General features: G+C 45.0%; 1 protein-coding gene and 1 long non-coding RNA gene across 5 annotated transcripts in view; one reads left to right on the top strand and one right to left on the bottom strand.

The window, feature by feature from the left end:
- The window catches only part of SSBP2 (single stranded DNA binding protein 2), a 136,865-nt gene extending 127,355 nt beyond the window's left edge, over positions 1–9,510 (bottom strand). Inside the window, exon 1 of one of the 4 annotated variants that reach the window (XM_030258308.4) lies at positions 9,321–9,510. In XM_030258308.4, coding sequence (XP_030114168.1) covers positions 9,321–9,379 — 59 coding nt within the window. In that variant the 5' untranslated portion in view covers positions 9,380–9,510. The remainder of the gene's footprint in view (positions 1–9,320) is intronic. The other 3 variants (XM_030258310.4, XM_030258309.4, XM_030258311.4) reach the window with 3 other exon arrangements.
- A 580-nt stretch (positions 9,511–10,090) lies between these two features.
- On the top strand, positions 10,091–16,074 carry LOC115491136 (uncharacterized). The gene is made up of 2 exons (XR_012053111.1): positions 10,091–10,590; positions 13,365–16,074. It is a non-coding gene; the product is annotated as an uncharacterized lncRNA (long non-coding RNA).
- The last annotated feature ends 4,390 nt before the right edge of the window (positions 16,075–20,464 follow it).

The raw sequence follows: 20,464 nt of genomic DNA, 5'->3' as shown, positions 1-20,464 counted from the left end.
CATATACTTCAACCCAAAAAATCAACTTGTATTTGCATTATTTTACAATGTGCACGCAAACACACAGAAAAAACAAATTCCTCAGGCTGGAATATATGCCTTCTAGTTTTTTAAACATCACCTTCATGTACATGTATCCTCTCCAAATTCACATTTCAAGGAATACAATTAAAGGAGCCAAACAGTTCAAGAGACACACAGTAGGAGTCATAACCTTCACTTCCAGGGCAGCGTCAGATTTGGCAAGGGAGCTTAATTATTCCTGGTAGACCTGATGAAATGTCAGTAACTCACCCACACGCTCCAAACACTCAAAAAGCACCTGTACCTCACTCACAGGCTGACCCAAACAGGAGCCATCCAAGGCTGGCCCTCATTCTTTGAGAAGTAGCTGAGAGAAGAACATAAATAAAATATCTAGTATGGAGAAATCAGGAGAAGCTCTGGATTCTCAAATCCTGCTGTCACTGCTCCAGGGATCTGATAAAGCACCACAACTTCTGAAGAGCATCAGGTGGCAGCCTCACCTTGATCCTCACAAATCTCCTGGTATTTATGACACAGTCACACCCCCTGTCAGCCACATGATCCACTCTGTCATGAACAACGTACTTATTAAGGAATTACACTTCCATTTCTGCAGTTATCTTACTCAGAAAGCACAATCCCTCCCAAGGAAAGAAACACAGGCTACTACAATTTGCCACTCATGTTGCTGGAATTTTTTTCCTAAACTCTAAAACAGGTTTTCAAGACTAAAACCCAACACTTTTTTATAAGCATTAGGCTGTTTATCACAGAAAACACAGACAGTATTTTACTTCTTCCACTATCTCTACAAATGCTTAATTCCAGCAATGGAATTAAAAAAGGTAATTCTTATTAACTTTCCAAACTCATATCAATATAAAAATGCACCTACTAGTAAAAAGACATTATCAATAGCAATATAAAATTAAAACTGCATGCACTGGAATTTACATATAGTGGTAACTCCTTGGTACTGATTACTTATTGCTTCTGTATTTTCAAAACACTGGATTCTTCCTATGAAAATTACAGGGTGTTGGTTTGGTTTGAAGGTGAAATCTCTCCCAAGACTCTGAGGCCTTGGAAATAAAAATGGTAATAAGGTAACACACAGGACATCATGTAATCAGTAACTTCTTAAATTTCTTTCAAATACAGTATTCTATTTAGGAATAGGAAAAAGGAAGAAAAGAAACAGTGAAGCATAAGTAGGAAGTTAGGCATTCATTGGCAATGTAGGCCTGATAAATCCCATGAAGAGTTTGGGGTTAACATCAAGGGTTGTACTTCAACTAGAGGCACACAAACTCTAAAAGACACCAAGACATAAAATTTAAAGCCTAGCAAGGATGGGATAAAACAGCCCATGAATTCAATGCATAGAGGAGCTAAACAACCCTCACTATCCACATGCACAGCTGAAAAACTATACCTGCCATCAGAAATGTGATTTCTGAAATCTGAATTTCCTCAAATTATAATTTTCAATTGATACTTGCACAGGAAACAAGGTGGGGCAAAAGAAGTGTGGTTCACAGTGTTCTTTCACAGGCGGCTCCACCTTAACAATAAACCCTCAAAAACTCTCGTACTCTTGCCCGAAGAATGCCTGAGAGACCTTTGGAAAGCTTAGAGAAAAAAAATGGGCCAAATAAATTATATAAATTTAAATTTTTGTCCTTTTATCACATACTAGGCTGGTTTTCCTAGAGAGAAGATGTGTATGTCAAAGCTGTGTATGTGTGCAGCTGGGGCTTGGAGGAGCCAAAGGCTTCTCCACAAGAGGCTTGGGTCACTCTGGGCACAGGGAATAGAGGGCCAAAGGGACAGGAAAGGAAGGGCTTTAGGGATAGAAACACCTCCAGAACAGAAAGGCCAGCATTATCTGTCAAGAAAAAGAAATGTCAGCTCAGTTTACTTCACCTGGGAGAGTGGGCAGTGGGCAAGGAGGAACAGGTGGAAAAGTTAAAATACTAACTTTTGACTCTTAAGCCATCATATGACACCTGCATCAGCAAACATCTTCATGAAATGAAAAATCAGGGTTAAATCACATAGAATAAATTATGGAAGAGTCACTAACGTCATGTTTCTACAGAAGAGAGCACGTTTCAGCACAGCTCTTCCTACCCTAAGCCAACTCCACTGGAACACTTTCATTAATGAGCGCTATGTAGAAATACAGAAGTGTACATGACAAATCAGGAAAAATTACAAGCCCCTTTGGGGACAGGAAGAGAATAAGGAAAGTTAATAACAGAAAATTCAATACAGGCAAATGTGGAGTACCATGCTCAGGACTAAGAAATCAAATACACAAATATGAAATGGGGAATAATTGGCAAGGCAGCTATGTTCCAAAAAGAACCTGGAGGGTGTGTGACTGCAAAAATGGATTATTTAAAAAACCAAATAAAACAACCCCCCCATTCAAACAAACAACTCCCCCAACAATAACAGCAATAAACATGCAAGTGTTCCAGGGAGTACTAACAGCATTGTTTTATCTATATTATGTCAAATGAAAGGTAATTATTTCATTCTGCTCTGGATATGCTACTAACAATATGGAGAAAAAACAAACAGTCCAGAAGCAAGAACCACAGAAGGTGTGAAAGGGAAAAAAAATAACCCTCCACAGAAATGTTCAGTTTATTTTTATATCTGATGGAAAGTGAAAAGCTAGGATTCTATGGTCCTGACTACTGCCATATTTCCGTTTCTTAGAAAGGGACATTTTATGTTCTCACCTGTTCCCTTCCTGGAACTGTAAGTGAGAAATACCTCAACGTCTAGAGAAGCACGGACAGAGGTCATCGAGATTTCTGCATTAACATGTTTGTTGATATCCGAGGATGATTTTCTCCCGGGAGCTGAAACAATACCTGCCCACTGCCTGGACAACCTGGTGATAGGGGTCAGTGGCTCCACTGTGCACAAGAAACCCCTCAGCTGTGACTCAGCCTGGACCAGCACAGCTTCCTGGAATGTTTGTGCACCAAAGAAAGCAGGAAACAAGTGGTCCTAACCCCAAGTGGCACAGCTGGAAGGCTCTGCAGACGCAGCTCCTGAACACTGATGGAGAAAAAACGTCATCTGGTTTTGCCCAAAGGAACCTTAGCAGAAAATTCTTAAAAATAAGGTGTTCTGAGCCATTGCTCATTACCTGCAGAGCACCACGCAAGCTGTGGAGGGCAGTGACCCCTCCATGAAGTGGCTCTGCTCAATCAGCCACCCCAAACCACAGAATCACGCACTTGTGAGTCTCCCTCCCTAAGCACAGCAGCCTGGAGAGGCCCTGCTGCAGGTGAGTGTGCAACTCTCCAGCCTGGATCATTTCCAGTGCATTTCCCAGTTTGAAGTGTATCCACAAGAGAGAGCAGTTTCACAAAAATACTACATTTCTACAAGTTCCTTTGGCATCTCATCCTGTGGCAACAGACAGGGGAAGCTGTCTATATGCATTTCTGGTTTATGTGATACTCCAAGAAAGAAAAATAAAATAAAATTCAGGGCTACACAGCTCAAATGGGGCACCCAGTAACCAATAAACATTTTTGTCTTTTGCTTTTCTGCATCTTAGTGCCACTTCCAAACTGGCTGTCGGTCAGGAGTGGCTTGATGCCTATTTTTAGAGGTGAAGCTCAGACACTGTGGAGCTGGGCACCAAAGAAACAACACAATCTTCCTGTAGGAACAGCCGTATTATGAAACAGCAAGGCAGCCATAAGGCACAAACCGCAAGACAGCAAAATAGCAAATTATCAAATAGCTGCTCATTACCAAAACAATGCTCTTCCCTGCACAACAAAAACCCCAGAGCTTTTTCTTTTTTTTTTTTTAACAGAGGAGAAAAAAAAAAAAGTCAGTGAATGCAAATGAGGGCAAAGTGAGAAATATGCTCCGGGTATATCTGCATTTTCCAAGTGAGGAGCACAGTTTTGGGAATGCAAGTACAGTGCCCAGACACTGCAGAGACACACTGTTCCAGCTGCTTTTCTGAACGGCAAATCCTACCCTTCCCTCCTGGGGCAGTGACATCCCTGAGACACAGCTCCAGGACCGCCACACACCCCTTGGGCAGCTGCCATCTCATAGGTGTGGGTCAGTTTTACCTTGGAGACAACAAATATTACACCCTGCTCTCCCAAGTCCTTCCTGGCAGCACAGGAATGGTCATTTCCCAGCACCTGGAGGGACAGAATGTTCCTCCTAACTCAACAAAAGCCTCCCACTTCCTGACCTGGCTGCCCTGGCTCTGCTCCCTCCTGCCAGGTCTGGGTCCCTGATCCCAGAGCCCCATCCCAGGGCCATCTCTCTGGCTGTCTCCCCTCCCCAGACTGACCATTTCCCCCATTTCCTCCATGCTCCCTGTTATCCCTGTGTCCTGGCACCTCACAGCTGCAGGCTCCAGCTGCTCATATCTCCACTCTCCTTCCCACTCAGCCCCAATTTTCCTCCCCTCTGATCCCAGGATCTGCTGCCTCCCAGCGAAGATGAAATATTCAGCGATTACAGTCAGTAAGCCCTAAGCATATGCAAATGGCTCTTTTTGAGAAGGCTTGTATCCTGGCTAAATTCAGATGCTTTGTCATGCAAATGGAAGAAAGACACATCTCTGGAATCAAATCCCTCATCCTTTTTCAACCAGATTTCAAGTGTTTTGAAGGAGAGGGGTATCACTGGTCTTCCACGGTAAAAGTTGAGAAAACTTTTAAAACGTTGTCAAACACCTATTGTCTTTGCCCAGTTTTCAAAATGGGCCACATTTCAACTGAACTTTTACACACAACAAAAGTGAAATGAATCGGCACAAGGCTTAAATATTGCATCGTAACATTTCCACCCAAACAGCGCAAGTTTGGCAAAGTTACTGAAATCGTGGCTGCTTTATTACTTGTGACAGTATCATATGCCTGTAATTTAAGTGGAATGATTTTCTTCTGTGTACCTGTTTAATCTGAATGGCAGCACATCCATTACCAGAAACATTTTCATGTGCTCCCAAGACACCTGTGCAGAGTAAATGAGCACCTGAAGCACAGGGCCAATAATAAATACTGATAAATAGCTACTATTTCCAGAACCCTCCTTTCTATGCAGTTTATGAAAATGTATATTCTTCTAAAATGCCTGATGATGTTCACAGACTCCTTGAGCGGCACGACTGCAACTTTTACAAGTTAGACCTGATGGACACATGTCAAATCCAAACTTTATAAAAGAGACAGGATTAAACTACCAGATTTGTCTTCAGAAGGGGGAAGGGGTGAGAATTAATGCATCTTTTACCACCAAAAAGTTAAAAAACTAGCCAGCCACTTCCCAGGGATGAGTAGCAAATTCATCACTGAAGCCAGTTAATTTTTATCTGAATCTTATTTTTATGTAGCTTACAAACATTGGAGTCAAAAAGGTGACTTAACTATGTAAACTCGTGCAATGCAGTCTTTTTTTAAATCTGAGGGGAAAAAAAAAAACATTAAAGAAGACACACAAGGAACTCCACTCATACAAAGGAACTGTACATACAAACAGACAACCTCTCAAAACAGACCTGAAGAGATTCTCTTTTTTGATAAAGCATCCATTTATAACAAATTAAGTCGCAGTCTCCAGTCATCCAGTTAGTTTTTAACTAAAATCTGGGTGTCTGCCAAGCCCAAAGAAGATTAAGGGCTTCTTGGGAAGAGGACTAGTTTGAAAGACCACTGGAATATGAAGAAAACTGAACTCAAAACATATATTCCCACCAGAATTTAGTTTTCCTTAGATGTTTGTTAGAACTGCTTTTCTACATATATATTTTTAACTTGAAGTATTATTTATATATAAACAGATAGATAAATTTGCAAATGGAACTTGTGTGGTCTGGTCCTTTTTTTTCTCAAAGACTAAAAGTTTAGAGAGTTCCACCATTCTGTGAAGTGTTGGCAGGTCCAAGCCTCTAATCTGAAACAGCCCTATTTTAAGGAATAAGGGGTGAAAAAATGAAGAAATATTGTTCACAGTTGCTGTGAAGAGGTTAACAATAGAGGATGTGAGGATACTTTTTAGTCTTTTTTTTCCTTCGACAATGTGTGGTGAAGAGCTACTGTTTAACACAATTTTTCCATCCTTGAGCAACTGGGACGGACACAGCCCAGAATTAAGGCAGAGCTGTTCCACAGTGAGAGAAAGGGGCACAAAGACTCTTGTGATTTTTGTGTCTTCGCTGTCCTCACCTTCAGTGTTTTACCCAGCTGTGCTGTGCTGTGCTGCACCTCTCTGGCACAAAATTGGGTGCTGCTGTCCCCAAATTCATCCACCCACACTTCCCGTGTGTGGTGAAGATAAAGAACACAGGCAGTTTACCCAGAGGTCAAGCAGAAGGGACAAAGAGAGGGACCATAAAACAAATGCCATCTTGGAACTGAAAATTTGCCAAGGGCTATTACAAATGGCTGGCAAAACTTGTTCGTTTTTATAGTAATTACATAACCTCAAAGGACACAAATACTGAATGCAGCACACAGCAAGACACCGTCCTACGAGACACGCTTGGCACTGGGTTGTTCTGTAAAATATATCACAACAAATATCACAAGCAGCAGCTGAACAACACACATCTTTTCCACACTTGGTAAATAAGCTTTTCACACCCTGGTCCTCTCACTGGCACACGTCCTCATGGGGAACAGACAGGGTCCACATAATCAGGCCATTAAAAACTGAGGGAGTGTAATTTTTTTTAAAAAATTATTTCCTCAATTATTACAAGTGTGTTTTGGAGATTGGTTACTGTCTACATATTTTAGGCACTTAAAATCTTGAGGAGACACGCCAGTGTTCAGCTGAATATTCTGTTCTAAAAACTTTGGTATTAAACATAATTACAATCCCACTCTTCTTGATTAAATAAGTACTTATTGTATCAGTCAAACATATGTATTTTTCCTCTGTGGTTTCCAAATTAACACAATCTCATGCAGAAGTCAGAGCTTTATTTTTGTAGTGATGTTTAATTGGGACAGCCACTTCTTTTTGAGCGGAATGAAAACTCATGCATTACCTTTGGACAAGCATTTTATGGCTGTAAAACAATGCCCTAAGAAGGGAAAAGAAATGCAATCACAGTTTTTTGGAAGTCAGAACGAAAGCATATGAAAACGGCAAGGATGTGATCTGAAGGAAGAAATTTTAACAGGTGAAATACCAAAAAATCTGGAATGTAGACTCTACATGATGTTATTCCACATAGTAAAGCAAGTCTCAAAGCTTTCTTATGTGTTGTTTTTTTTTCCCAATGGAGGAAGGAGGAGAGGGGTAGAAAGAGGATGTTTCTAACTCCCAGCCGAGTTAATTTGTAAGGAGATGCAACCATGAAGTTTCTGACCTGTCAGGTCCACGATCTAAAAACAAACCATTTCAGTATTTTGCGTAAAATAATCTACACGTGAGGAGCCCACATTTCCAGCTGTTAGCTCTGAGTGGGATACAACGTGTATTTAAATCGAACAGCACCATCTAGCAGGTCCTCACAACTTTACTTAGGAGGGCAGTTGCTACTTGACAATACATCAGTTTAGCAGGCTTGCCCTGAAAATTATTACATATTTTCAGACCTAACGAAGTATTATGTGCTTTACAGCACCAAGAACCCGAAGAAAAATCAGCTACAATGAAAGAGTACGATTGAAAACTGTTTAAACTTTCAGCCCCACGACCAGAGCACTTGTGTGTGTGGCTAGCACTGAGTAGCTTTTGCAAAACAGAATTAAAACAACATGATCCTCATCCCATCCAATGCACAGCAGCCCTATGGATTTGTTTTCAGTCCCACTGTGAGATCCCACTGTGCCCTTCAGTGATTTACCGAGTGTATTGACAAACACCAGCAACATGTACCACGAGGAAATGGTTTAATTCCCAAATTTTGCTAAGACAAAATAAACAGTGCTTCCACGAGCCGGTTAAGCAATTATTTTTAAAATTATCCCTCCGCTGGAACTAAGAAGTGCCACTAGTTGATCAGATTCCAGAGTCAAAGTTGTGTCTCCCGCTCCATCTCAGCAATTAACGCTTCCCTCAGTGCTGCCTCTGTCTCCCTCCACTTTCCCGTGGCAAAGTTAGGTGTGAAATTGTCAAACGCCTCAAATTCCCCTTCTCCCGTAGAAACAGAGATGCCTGGCCTGCTGCTGGTGCAGGAACCGTGCATGCCAGCATCTGGAATTAGGAAGTCTTAAAAAAAAAAAAAAAACAAAAACCAAAACAACAAAGCAACAACCAAACAAATCCAAAAATAAAAGCGAACAGAACTAGCCTAACATCAACCAAAAAAAAAAAAAAAAAAAGAAGAAAATAAAAGGCAAAAAAGCAAATGTAATGAAACACAGAATTAGTAAACTCACACACACACACAAAAAAAAAAAAAAAAAAAAAGAAAGAAAAGAGTCAAGGAACAAAAAAAAAAAAACTTTTAGGTGAAGGTTCAAGACAAACTGCCTGAAGAGAAACTCCTCGGCCGTGCCCGGAGCGCAGCTCCCGGTGCTGAACCCGCTCGGGAGGCGATGCGATTTTTGGAACGGAGAGGTGCGAACCTGGTCTCGGGACCGAGGTGTCCGCCCTACCCCGACCTCCCCACCTCCGCTACACTTCGTCCCCCTCCTCCTCCTCCTCTTCCTCCTCCTCCTCCTCCTCGCTCGGGCTTTTCCTCCCCCTCCACCCCACCGTGCCAAACCGGCCTCGGTCACGCCAAGTCGCAGCCGCTACAGGACAACTTGAGGAGACGCCGTCCATTCCCAAAAAAACTGTGTTTTCCTCCCCGTTCTCCAGCGCTGCGGGCACTCCCCAGCCCTCCCCAGCAGGAGCGCGGCTCGCCAATTAGAAATTAAAAATAAAATAACAAAACGCAGCGCAAGTTTGTGCGGGCAGCGGGAGCCCGGGCGGGGGGCGCGGTGCCCGCTCCCCTTTGTGCCCCCCGAGAGCCAACAATGCGGGGCGGCCGTAAAGTTGTGAGGCGGAGAGAGCCGGGACGCCAACCGCGACCCCTGCCCGGGGCTCTTTGTTACCGGAGGGGTCCCGGCACCTTGCGGGGCCGGGCTGTGCGTGTGTGTGGGGACAGCACCGCCACATCCCCCGAGCGGGACACCGCGTCCCGGTGAGGCGAACCCACCGAGCGCGGCCGCTGCCCTCCCCTCTCCGCCGCAAAGTTTGTGAGGGGGCCGCGGGCTGGCGGGCGGGCGGGGGGCCGTGAGGGGGCGGCGGTGTGAGGGGGTGTGTGGGGTGGGGGGGGGTGATGGAGCACTCACTTCTCGCGGGCCTGGCTGTCGGACGGGACGCTGCTGTTGCTCTTGCCTTTGCCGTACATGCCTGCGGAGAAGCTCCCGACTGTCACGCACCTGTCAACCCATCACCGCCTCCCCGGGACCGGCCCCGTCGCCACGGTGACGGGCGCCACACGCGGCCGCCATTGGCCGGGCCCGCCTCCCGCCCCGCTGATGGACGGGGCGCGCATCCGGCCCCGCCCACACCCCCCCCGCCCCCCGCGCGCGCGCCGCTCCCTCCCCGCGCGAGGGGGAATTAGAAACGGTTCGAGAAGGATTTTTAAACAACCGGCTGTTCCCGGCGCCCGCCGCGCCCCCCGCCGCCGCGCCGCCGAGCGGGGAGCGCGCGCCGGAGAGGCGCAAACTGCGGAGCGGACTCGCGGCCGGCCCGGATCGCGAGCTGCGCCGCGGATCGTGTCTCTCCGTGTTCCCCACTCCCAGTCCAAATGCACCCCACAAAAGCGCACCCCGAGGGTCTCTTCACACCCCGAGGGTCTCTTCAAACCCCGAGGGTCTCTTCACACCCCTCACCCTATGTGGGAAAGGGACACCCAGCCGCGGAGGAGACAGAGAGAGAGGGCTGGAGGTGGGGAGGAAATATTTCCTGAACTGAAGCAGCGTGTCTTAAGAGTAGCTTAAAAATAATAATAATAAAAGAATAATATTAAAAAAAAATAAAAACCACCCACGGTCTGAGGAAAATTCAAGGAAATGCTTTGATTTTTTTTTTTTTTTTAAGTTACATGGCAATAATTGCGTGCTCCGCAGAGACGGGAGAGAGAGAGAGAGAGAGCAGCCAGTGGGGCCATTTGTTACTTGATTTCTCTTTTTTTTTTTAAGTACCCGAAGCTCTGGAATTTTTTCCGCTCTTCCTCCTCAACCACAGTCCCAAATTTTGCAGATATTGATGCCTGCTTATGTTTAAACTGCGGCTAACCTTCTAAACCCACTCCCGTGTGTGACCCGTGGGGAGGGGGGCTCTCTTTTAGTATTTCGATGTTTCAAGTGTGTAATGCCAAACCCTTATTTTTATTATTTTTTTTCTTTTTGGTCAAACGCACCCAACATCCACCTCCCCGTCGTGTTGGCAGGCAAATGTCAGGAACGACCAGGACCACGGAAAACCCGACCAAAATTCAAAATTGGAGCAGGGAAGTTGTGCCAGACGTAGACCACCAGCATCTGTTTATCATTGCTGGAGCTGCAAGGGGAAAAAACATCCTCTGGATGCTGAGCTGCCGGAGCGGAGGGAATGGTTGGTGAGGTGAAACTGGGGAGGGGGGAATTAGGAGATATTAATGAGCGGCTGGGACAAATTAGCGAGGGAGCAGCAGAGACAACAGGAAGGAGTGCGAGAGGCTGGGGAATCCGAGGTGCTTGTGGCAGTTCCCTGCCCGGCGTGGGATGTGCGTGCTCTTGGAACCCACCCCAACAATTCATCAGATTGAAGCACACGGCAACAAAAGCCATTTTGTGCCAAAGTTGGTTGTCTTGGGCTTTCACCCCATGACATGATTTTTAAAAATATTTTTATTAACAGCGTGAGACTGTGGTTGGAGTGGATCTGAGGAAAGGAGTGAATTAGGCTGACATCATTCACCCCGGTTGGGACTGAGGCTCCTGCTCCCGAGTTACACCCAGGAAACCAGAGGAAGCGGGTTATGGTGTGAGGAGAAAGTGGGAAAGGAGAAAAAGAGGGAGGAAGGAGTGAGTGGATGGGAAGGAGAAGCCGGCAGAAGAAATGAAGGACGAGGAAGCGAAGGATGCGAAAACGGGGGAGCAAAGTAAAAGCACAATGCTCGGTGAATTTAGGGGGAAAGAGCAGGGGGAGAAGCTGAAAAGTTACTGCAGGGTGAGCCAAAGGGAGGCGTTTATCCCGCACTGGGGCAGAGGAATTGTCGCAAGTGCCTCGGAGCTGATGTGGCGGCCCTCGGGGCAAGCAGGACACGGCTCAGAGACAGGCAGGGAGAGAGGGAACCAGGGCAGGGAACAAAGAAGGACTTGGGCTGTGGGTAAGATTTAAAAGAAGGCGGCTGAGGAAAGGAAAGGAGGGAGCGTGGACATCCTTGGTCAAGCCACAGGGGTAGCGGGACTTTGGTGCAGATCACCCGGAGCAGAACTTGGATCCCAGTGTTTGCTCGCCCTTGGGGAAGGGAGGGATCACCCATCAGGAGGGATGAGTAGCTCCTCTCCAAGGCTCCCCTCTGCCCCCCGTCAGCCGTGGTATCACCAGGGCTTTCACGCTAAACTGATAACGGTGGCGAAATCCTTCCCGGGCGAGACAATCCTCCAAAGCTCTCGTTTTGTTTGCCTCAATGGTTTTGGTTGATTTGTTTGTGGTTTAAGGGTGGGGGATATTTCGGGAAGGCGGCTGCGTCAGTGTTATGTCAGCCCTGCGAGGGGAGAAATTTTCATCTTGAAAAAGACAACGTTGAGGTGTTTCCTAAAAATGTGATGGCGAGATAGCGGTAACGTCCTTTGGATGTGCATCCCAGGACGGGACTTTCGCAGCTGAAAATGCTTTGTTTCCCGTTTTCCATGTGATTTATTTGCATCCCCGTGGTTTGTTTTGGCCTGAAGGGCCGCCAATGGGTTGATTGTGATTTTGGGGCAGAGCGGGATGAACTTCGGGAGGGAGGGGATGAGGGAGGGGATGGGCCCTGGGACAGGAGCACGAGGGTGCGGCGAATGTGAAGCGTTGGATGTTAAAAATTCTCTTCACAGGTCTGCCTCCCAAGCTACCTAATATTAACATTCAGGTGATGACTTTGTAATTTTGCTTAGAGATCCTTCAGCGGAGAGCGCAGGAATGGAGATCACCTCATTCCTGTGGGTGTGAAAAGAGGAGCGAAGGGCTGGGGTGATGCTCCGGAGGAGGAGCGCGGCCCGGGGTGTGATCCACCAGCGCCCGACAGCAATAAACACAGATAACTGGAATTAAAATAAGGGAGGGAATTAAAATAAGGACCGACAGAACCTCCCCACCAGCGTGGGGACAAAAGTTCGCTTAAGCAGGCAGGAAAATGACCACGGAAACCCACCCGAGCGGTGTTCCCTGTTCCGTGTGTCAGGAATTGTCCCTCGGGGCATGGGGCACCCCTGTCCTTGCTCCATCACTCCGAGCACAACACCGCTCCCAGCAGGAGCATTTGGATCTCACGAGGCCAACGCTGTAATTAATGAGATTTGAGGCGCGAGCGCTGAGACAAAATTCGAGTTTCCAGCGTCAGGAATGAAGATCCAGCCTTTGTTACAAAAGGGGATGAGGGGTGGCAGTACTTTAAAGCTTCTCAGTCCGACACTGGAAAGGAATTCACAATGTATTTTTAGAGTGTTATAAAAATCTCTTACATAATGCTGATTAATTCTTCGGTTTTAGGGAAGAGCACTGGGCTTTGTGTGTAAGAGTGTTGACCAGCTAAGCCACTGACAAGGGCTGGTTTGGGCTGGATTTTTTCTTCCCCTTTAACTTTTTCTTGGATACAGAAAGCTGCAATTATTCAATTATTACAGGATTTTGCTTTTTGTTTGGGCGTGTTATGAATATTATTCTGGAAACTGTGCCTTATTCTTGGAAGTCTTTATCATTTTAAAACATATGTTATGTTATATCACCCTGTCTGAGATATAGGATAGCTCCAAACTGGGTGGTTTTTGGCTTTTTTCCCCCCTCTCTCTTGCTGCAGCTAGTTACAGTATGGATTAATGTTAACGATGTCTGCAGTGAAACATTGCTTGTGTGGCTGACTTAAACAATGTCATATCACAGGTTCACAGTTTTATTGATACAGTAATACCTACAATTGCTTTGTATTTCTGCCCATTCTGTTGGTCCTCAAAAATCATTGATTAATCCAACTGGCAGGTTTTACACAGCCCTTAACAAAGGGCTATTCAGGAAATTAAGTCAGTAAATGCTACTCCCTTATTTTAATTCCAGTTATCTGTACTTATTGCTGTGTAGCAATAAGATTTTTTTGGGCAAGATATGGTGGGAGAGAGACGCTTTTGTTTGGTCTTTTTCAACAGATACCTGACCGAGGCAGCTTTGAAGCTTTTTCTGAGGAATCCTTCGTCCTTCTGTAGAATGTTTAATCTTCCTGTGGAGTGTCTAACTATGAGACTCGTTCTGCAGACTTTCACAGGGGTTGCTCAGGTGATGGAACAGGTCCTAAATCGTTACTGGAGAATGGAGAGAGCAGGAATGCGTAGGTCAAAACAAAATCTTTATTTGCCCCTCTTTTCCAACGGGGAAGGGGGGAAAAAAGTAATTATAGCTCAGGGGTGGGGAAGGATAATCCTTGTGGGTCCCTTCCAGCTTGAGATACTCTGTGATTCTGGATCTCAAAGAAAGGCTTACCAATAACCCAACAACCCCTTGCACTTTCTGCTTCCAGCAGGAGCCACGATTCCCCCTGTCCCTGCAGAAGGAGCCAGGATGACTTTGCAGCCTCCTGTCACACAGCTCATCCATGAAGGGGCCAGAGACAGCGCAAATGCCACCAGCTGGGAAGCAAAACTTGCTGAGAACAAACCTTCCCCGGGTTTATTGCTCTTGCTAGCTGTGCTGTGGCTGCTCACACACTGCACACGTGTGCAGCTCAGAATGGGGAAATTATCTGTACGGGCACCCAGCGCCACACTGTCTAACCTTGCAATGGAAAAAAAACGCGTTTGTGTGTACTGGTTTCCTCCACTGCTTCTTTCCCTGGTGTTTTATGTGGTTTCAGCCCTCCCTGGTGCTGTTTCCACTGGAGGGGCTGTCACAGCCTCTCTCTCTCACACAGACACTCATGTGTGTGCCTTTGGTGCTGGCTGAGGGTTGAGCTCGTGCTGCCTCTCGTGAAGAAAAACTCAAATCCAGACCTTCCTCTTCTCCCCAGTCACATATTTTGACTTCTATAATGGGAATTGATACTTCTCTTGGTGAAATGTATTTGATAACTGGGTTAAAATTATGTCTACATATATGTATAAGCACTCTTAGTATGTGAGATCTCCCTGATTTCATTGGTTAGCTGGTTGTTTTAAGCCATTTGATAGAAATCACATTTTACCAGACAACCCAATGTTTGAGGGGGGAAATATAGCATGAGAAAAAGTACATTGCCTTAGTTATTAATCATTTGAAGGATAGCTGAAAGTCACCATTGCTGGCTCAGTGATGTGTCACATCAGGAAGGTGGCTCCTTGTGCTGTGTGTGGCAATAAACAGAAGAGAAACTGCACGAAAACTGGGGATACAGGTGGATGTGAGGCTAAATGGGACCTGACCCTGCGTGAAGCTCCACATGGGCAGATCTCTCCCTGCATGACGTGGGTGTGGGGATTTGTGGCAAAGAACTTTGCTGCTGAGGTGCCTTAGCTGCCACTTTTAGCAGTTAGTGCTGTGCTAAAAAAAAAAAAAAAATACCAGCCAGAAACCACATTAGCAGCATCAAAATTGCTTTTATTTTCAGGGTCAGTACCCTCAGCAATATGTTGCAGGAAAAGGTTGATCCCAGTATGGAGCTGCTGATAATTCCCGAGTTGGTTTGACATATGCAGGCTGCTGTCGACTTCAACAGGCTTATTTAGCACATTTGTTTCTTCTGGGTTTAGGATTAGCCAAAATGCAATTTTGTGAAGCTGCACTGATGAGGTTGCCTGCAGTGGGCTGTGGACCTGGCAGGACTCAGGTTGCACAAGTGTGACAGCAGAAAATCTTCCCCTCTAGCCTGGACTTAACCATGGTTAGGGCAAATAACCTCTTCAGAAGGCTCAAGACTTTTGCATTTATTAAAGCCTGCTCATGAAAAAGAGACTCCAAACCAAGCAGTGGCGCTCAGAGTGAAGATCTGGGAAAAGAAATGGCCAAAGCCATCACGCTGTGACAGCTTTGGCAAACCTTTGCACAGTTTTGTAAAACAAACACGCGTGCTGTTCCCTTCTCTGGGTCGGTCTTTGCACTAGGAGTTCGTGCCTAACTCAGAAGATGAAGAAAATGGTTCTCTCTCTCCCTCTCCACATATTTACTGGGCACATACTGGTGAATTAAGAGCCACCCCTGTGCTGCACCACGTCAGCCACACTCATCCAACCCCTCTGCAGCTTCCCTGCCTTCATCAACACGTGTAAACCACAGGAGATGGAGACCATTCCAGCCTGTTTTGTGGGCCTGATATTCCAGGCAGCCAACTCCTCTGGACCTCAAGAATCACAGGAAATAAAACAATTGTCTGTGGGCTTGCTCTGCTTTTCAGCAAGTACAAAATGTGCCAGTGGATTCTGATAACCGAGTGTGCCTCCACTGGTGCTCCACACCAGGATTTGAGCTTCTTCTGCTTTTTATGGACCATTTGAGGCCTTTGTGTTCGGCTAAGAATATATTGAGAACTGAGAAAATTTCACTGTTTTGGACCTGTGGCCCGAGGAGGAGGTGGTGATGATAAAAAGCACTGGCACATGTCAAATCAAAGTGGTACCAGGTCTGACTGATTGTTTAACAGCTGGCCCAGTGTTAAAAGTAAGAAAGGAAATCACAGCATTAATCATTAGTTTATGCTTATGCATGTTTTGTTTCTCCCAACACACATACACGTGATATTGTTCATATATATTGTTCATCTGGTAAGGAAGAAATAAAAAAAGAAATTGATACCGGTCTGCATATGTGTTCAAAAGCTTAGCAAATTCTCTTAGCTCTGCTGGGGATCAGATTTCATGAAACTGCAATAAAAAAATCCTTTTTTACCTTGTCTTTGTGTGTTCTGAGGTGGGTTTGTAAGGTTTGAATTACTGGGTAATAAGCAAGAAGTCTCCTTTTCATGAGCCTGCAGCTGGGAAATGGACAGTTTAATATTAATGGAAAGAACAAACTCTTCTCCTTTCTCCCTCCTTTCTTCTCTGCCCTTCTGCTTCATCCTTTCCTTTTCTGAGGTCCCTGTCCTCAAACTGCCTTTGTGGAAGTCCAGGTTGAGCTACAAACCAGGTGCAGAGCCAAATTTTTAAATTTCTCACTTGATGACTGCAGTGAGAGTCAAATGACACCAACTTGTGAACATTCAGGATAGAAAAAATCCACTACGTATCTGCAATTATTTAATTACCTAAGAAACTAGTGTCACATGAATCTGCAGACTTCCCTTAAGTTCCCTGATACCTGCATCCCAGGGGGAGGTATGAAAAGATGGAAATAATCGCTCCTGGCTTCTAAGACAAGAAAAACCCTAAATATTTGTTGAGAAATACGTGGCACAAAGGATTGAATAGAAGTAACCAGCACCACTAGTCTGTATTTTGGTGTGTATGCAATTCAAGTCCATCCTGGCTTCCCTTCCAGACAAGAAATTGAAGTTAAATACCAAGGTTGAGCACTTTGCCACTTTTTTTTTGTTTTGTTTTGTTTTGTTTTTTTTCGGTTTTTGTTTGTTTGTTTGTTTGGGATTTTTTTTGTTTTGTTTTCTATTTGTTTTGGGGGTTTTTTTGTTTGTTTGTTTACATTAAAGACTTATTCATATCCTTTTTCCTTTAAGCCAAGTGCTGGGAATTCAGTATGATGGATAAGGGAGGATAAGAGAGGACAACCCCAAATTAGGGTCTCCAGGGACTGCTGGGTCTAAGGTAAACATAAAGTTAACTCTTTTTTAGGATTTCTGGCTCAAAGAAGCTCTTGGCACCCAAAAGATTGTTGAGAGAAGTCATGGGGCTGACCTGAGAGAGCTCCAAAAGATTTCCTGCTTCTCCATTTCTGGGAGTAAATGGAATACTAGGAAAAAAAAAAACAAAACAAACCTTTGCTGATGACTTCTCTGCTGATTTTTGAGCTCTCCTTTCCATGTCTAATCCTGTTTTTTTTTAGGGAGCTGAACACAACGAGTTCCCCTGACCTTGCTGGGTCCCTGAGAGGTCTGTCCTCGGGGCTGGAGGGCCTGAGTTTCTCCCCAGGTGGGTTCTCTGTGCCAGGAAATGTGGGTTTGTGAGGGTTTGTGGGGGTTTGTGAGGGTTTGTGAGGTTTTGTGTGGGTTTGTGAGGGTTTGTGGGGGTTTGTGTGGGTTTGTGAGGGTTTGTGGGGGTTTGTGAGGGTTTTTGAGGGTTTGTGAGGGTTTGTGTCCCCAGCCCCATCCCGAGTGGGGACAGTGGTAGAACCAGGTCCTGAGCATGGGAACAAGGATGCCTTAGGGCAGCCTCCTCCCATCTGTTCTCTCCACATCCTTGCTGCCTGGCACGGTGTTTTCCTAGGGTATCTGAGTATGGAGGAGCCTGAAATCTGAGGTGAATTGTGTTATTTAAAATATCCTTCTTTTATGGTCAGAATTTATAGCCCAGCTTCACGACGCTTGCCTGACCTGTGGCACCCTCTTTCCCCTGGTGATTTAGAAGCGGCCTTGAGAAGCAGGGAGGTTTTAACTCCTTCCATTTCCTTTCATGTTCTGGCTTTTTTTTTCCCCCTTCATTTACTCCTGCCCATAAAAAAACCACAAAACCCAAAATATTCTTCCATCAGCACGAGATATGTCCGACCAGTGCACTCCAAGGTGTGGATTTTAGTGAGGGAGGAGGATGTGCATTTTTTTATGTGGCTGCTGGTAACAGACAGGCGTTCAGGGCAGGGAGGCAGGTGTGGAAAACCTCCTCCATGGCCTGGGTGGGCATCATGTCCTGTTATGACAGCTCACTCCATCCCAGACACTGGCCAGCAAACAGAGATGTAGAAGAGGAGGGCTTTTTTAATCTCTCTCCTTGGCCTCGGGGGTTTTGGTCCAGAAAGAGGCAGAAGTTATATAGAATTCCCAGAATACAGCTGGTGAACCCCTAACTGCATTGGCTATAATAGGATTTTTTACTGTGTGAGGAATGAAATATCAGGCTCTCATTGTTATCTTTCCTCGTGCAGCTGTAAAGAATTTATTTGTGAGTTTTACAATATCCAGAGGTGGTTCCTTTGTACCCTTTTCCAATAAAGTTGAAATGCCAAAAGTTCTCCAGTTTGTTATTGCTCTCCTTGCCCAGCACAAAACCCTTGTAGCAATGCTGAGAGTGGCACCTCTGTCTGACCATGAACCTCCTCTTAAAGAGCCCATCCTGGTTTCCCTGCACTGCTGGTCCTTCTAATGCCATTTTTCAGCCTGCCCCAACACCCAGGATTCTCCAGCATCTTGCCATGTATGTTTGTGGTTTTGGAGACCTGCATTATTTGATGTGTCCCTGGCAAGAGCCTGGGTCAGACTTTGCATTTTAAGCGTTCTCTGTTCAGTGTATTCAAATTTCTCAGAAGCCCAACAGTGTCCCACCTTAGAATGGGAAAAAAAAAAAGTTATTTAAGATGTGGGGATAAAAATGTTTCACTAGAAGTTGCCTGGAATGCCAAAGGACTCAGGGAACCAGTTCAGTTCCATCTGCCAGCTCATGTTCCATGTGCCAGCTTGCTCCCTGGTCTTCCTTTTTTACTGTTCTTCTCCCTGGTTTTCCTTTTCTACCATTCTTAAAGAGCTTGGCCCTGATTTCCTGCTGCCTCAAGGGGAATCGGGAGTCAGCAGCAATGTGGCTTCCCAAGCACTCCACTTTTCCATCCTCAGCCAGTGGCTGCTCCTGAGGATTGTTCTGGGTTTGGTACCGTGGGTTGAGCACATTTAATCCTGATAAACACAGCCCTTGTTTTTTTTTTTTAAAAAAAAGACCGTCAGTATTAAAGGTAACTTGCATATTCATGGAAATGACAAATTAACCCAGCAAAGAAATACACAATAATATGGAGATTCCATTTATATTATATTTATATTTCTCCCTCCATGCTGATACTTTAAATTCAGTTTTAAGAATTCCGTTTTAAGAAATACCTTTTTTTTTTTTTTAATTTATTTTTACAATGGGACTTTTTTTTGTCTCTTTCAATGAGTTTTGCGAAACCTCTTTCGCTTCCATAGGTGGTTGTCACGTCTGGGGAAACAGCACAAGGTAAATTCAGCTTGTGGCAGGCTTGATGGTGTTGTCTGCTGAGGAGTGAACTTCCCATTGAAACCAGGATGGTTTGGAGCAGGGTAGGACTGGGAACTGCTGCTGAGGAGTAAGGAAACAACAAACTTAAAGGGTTTTTTGAAGGCCATGAGGGCAACTGTGAAGAAAATCTTTCATTCAGACCATTCCAGTGAACCTCTCTCATATATATCTATAGATTTTCAACAGGCACTACCCAGCCCTCTCCTCATTTGAGAAGTACTTGGGCAGATGGATGTCAGAACAGTAGGGGACTAATAAACTGTTTCAAGGTTCCCAGATTAGGTCTGCTTGGAAATTAAAAATAGATTTATAGACACTAGCATCCAATCTGAATGTTGTCCCAGATTTCCATGGTTCCAGCGGTATCTTGCTCCTAACACAAACAAAAATGTCATAATTTGTTTTCCATCCTCTCTGATGTCAATGTAAACAATATTTTGGATGGGTCTGGATATTTCTCTGCATGAGGATGAAGCTGAACTTGGCAGTATTGTGTGAGTTTATGGGAAACAGAAGGGGAATCTGACCAGCTTGGTGACGTGGTCCAAGCTATCTGTAACTCTGAGAATGTCTTACACAACGAGAAGCACACCAGAGGTAAAGATGTGTGCTGCATCCCTTGTTTCAGTGCTCATTGGAGGAAAACCACGTCGAGACTTGAGTTAAAATGGCCAAAGGCCAAATCAAAAGGCATAGGAATGGCCAATGTCTCACACAATTCGCTATCTCCTAAAGGTATTAGCATGTTCTGTGATTATATTCTCTTTATTTCAAGGTTTGTGAGGAAAGTCAGTTCATACAGGGCCACGTAAGAACTCAGGGAAGGCAAGATTCACCCCATTCTCCCCTGTTTGTTTCTATTTCTTTCCCATCTATTCCTATTCTGTTTAAAAATAAACTGGTGCATCTTTCCTGGAACACACTGATATATATACATGCATCTATATATATATGTATATATGTATATACATATGTAGTCTTGGTTCTTGTATTGCAATTTGCATTTGAATCCCATCAACTGCATTTCCCAAGGAATTCTTGCATTCAGACCCAAGTTACCAAAAACATTTGTTTGTTGCTTTGCAAACAATCCTTATCTGTGGACAGAGGACTGGAAGCCCCCTTCCTAAATTGACATATTGGAAATATTT

The sequence above is a fragment of the Taeniopygia guttata genome, chromosome Z (assembly GCF_048771995.1).
Source record: "Taeniopygia guttata chromosome Z, bTaeGut7.mat, whole genome shotgun sequence".
In the NCBI taxonomy this organism is placed as follows: domain Eukaryota; kingdom Metazoa; phylum Chordata; class Aves; order Passeriformes; family Estrildidae; genus Taeniopygia; species Taeniopygia guttata.
Note: the sequence above shows the minus strand (reverse complement) of the source record. Positions and strands in the feature narration are given on the sequence as shown.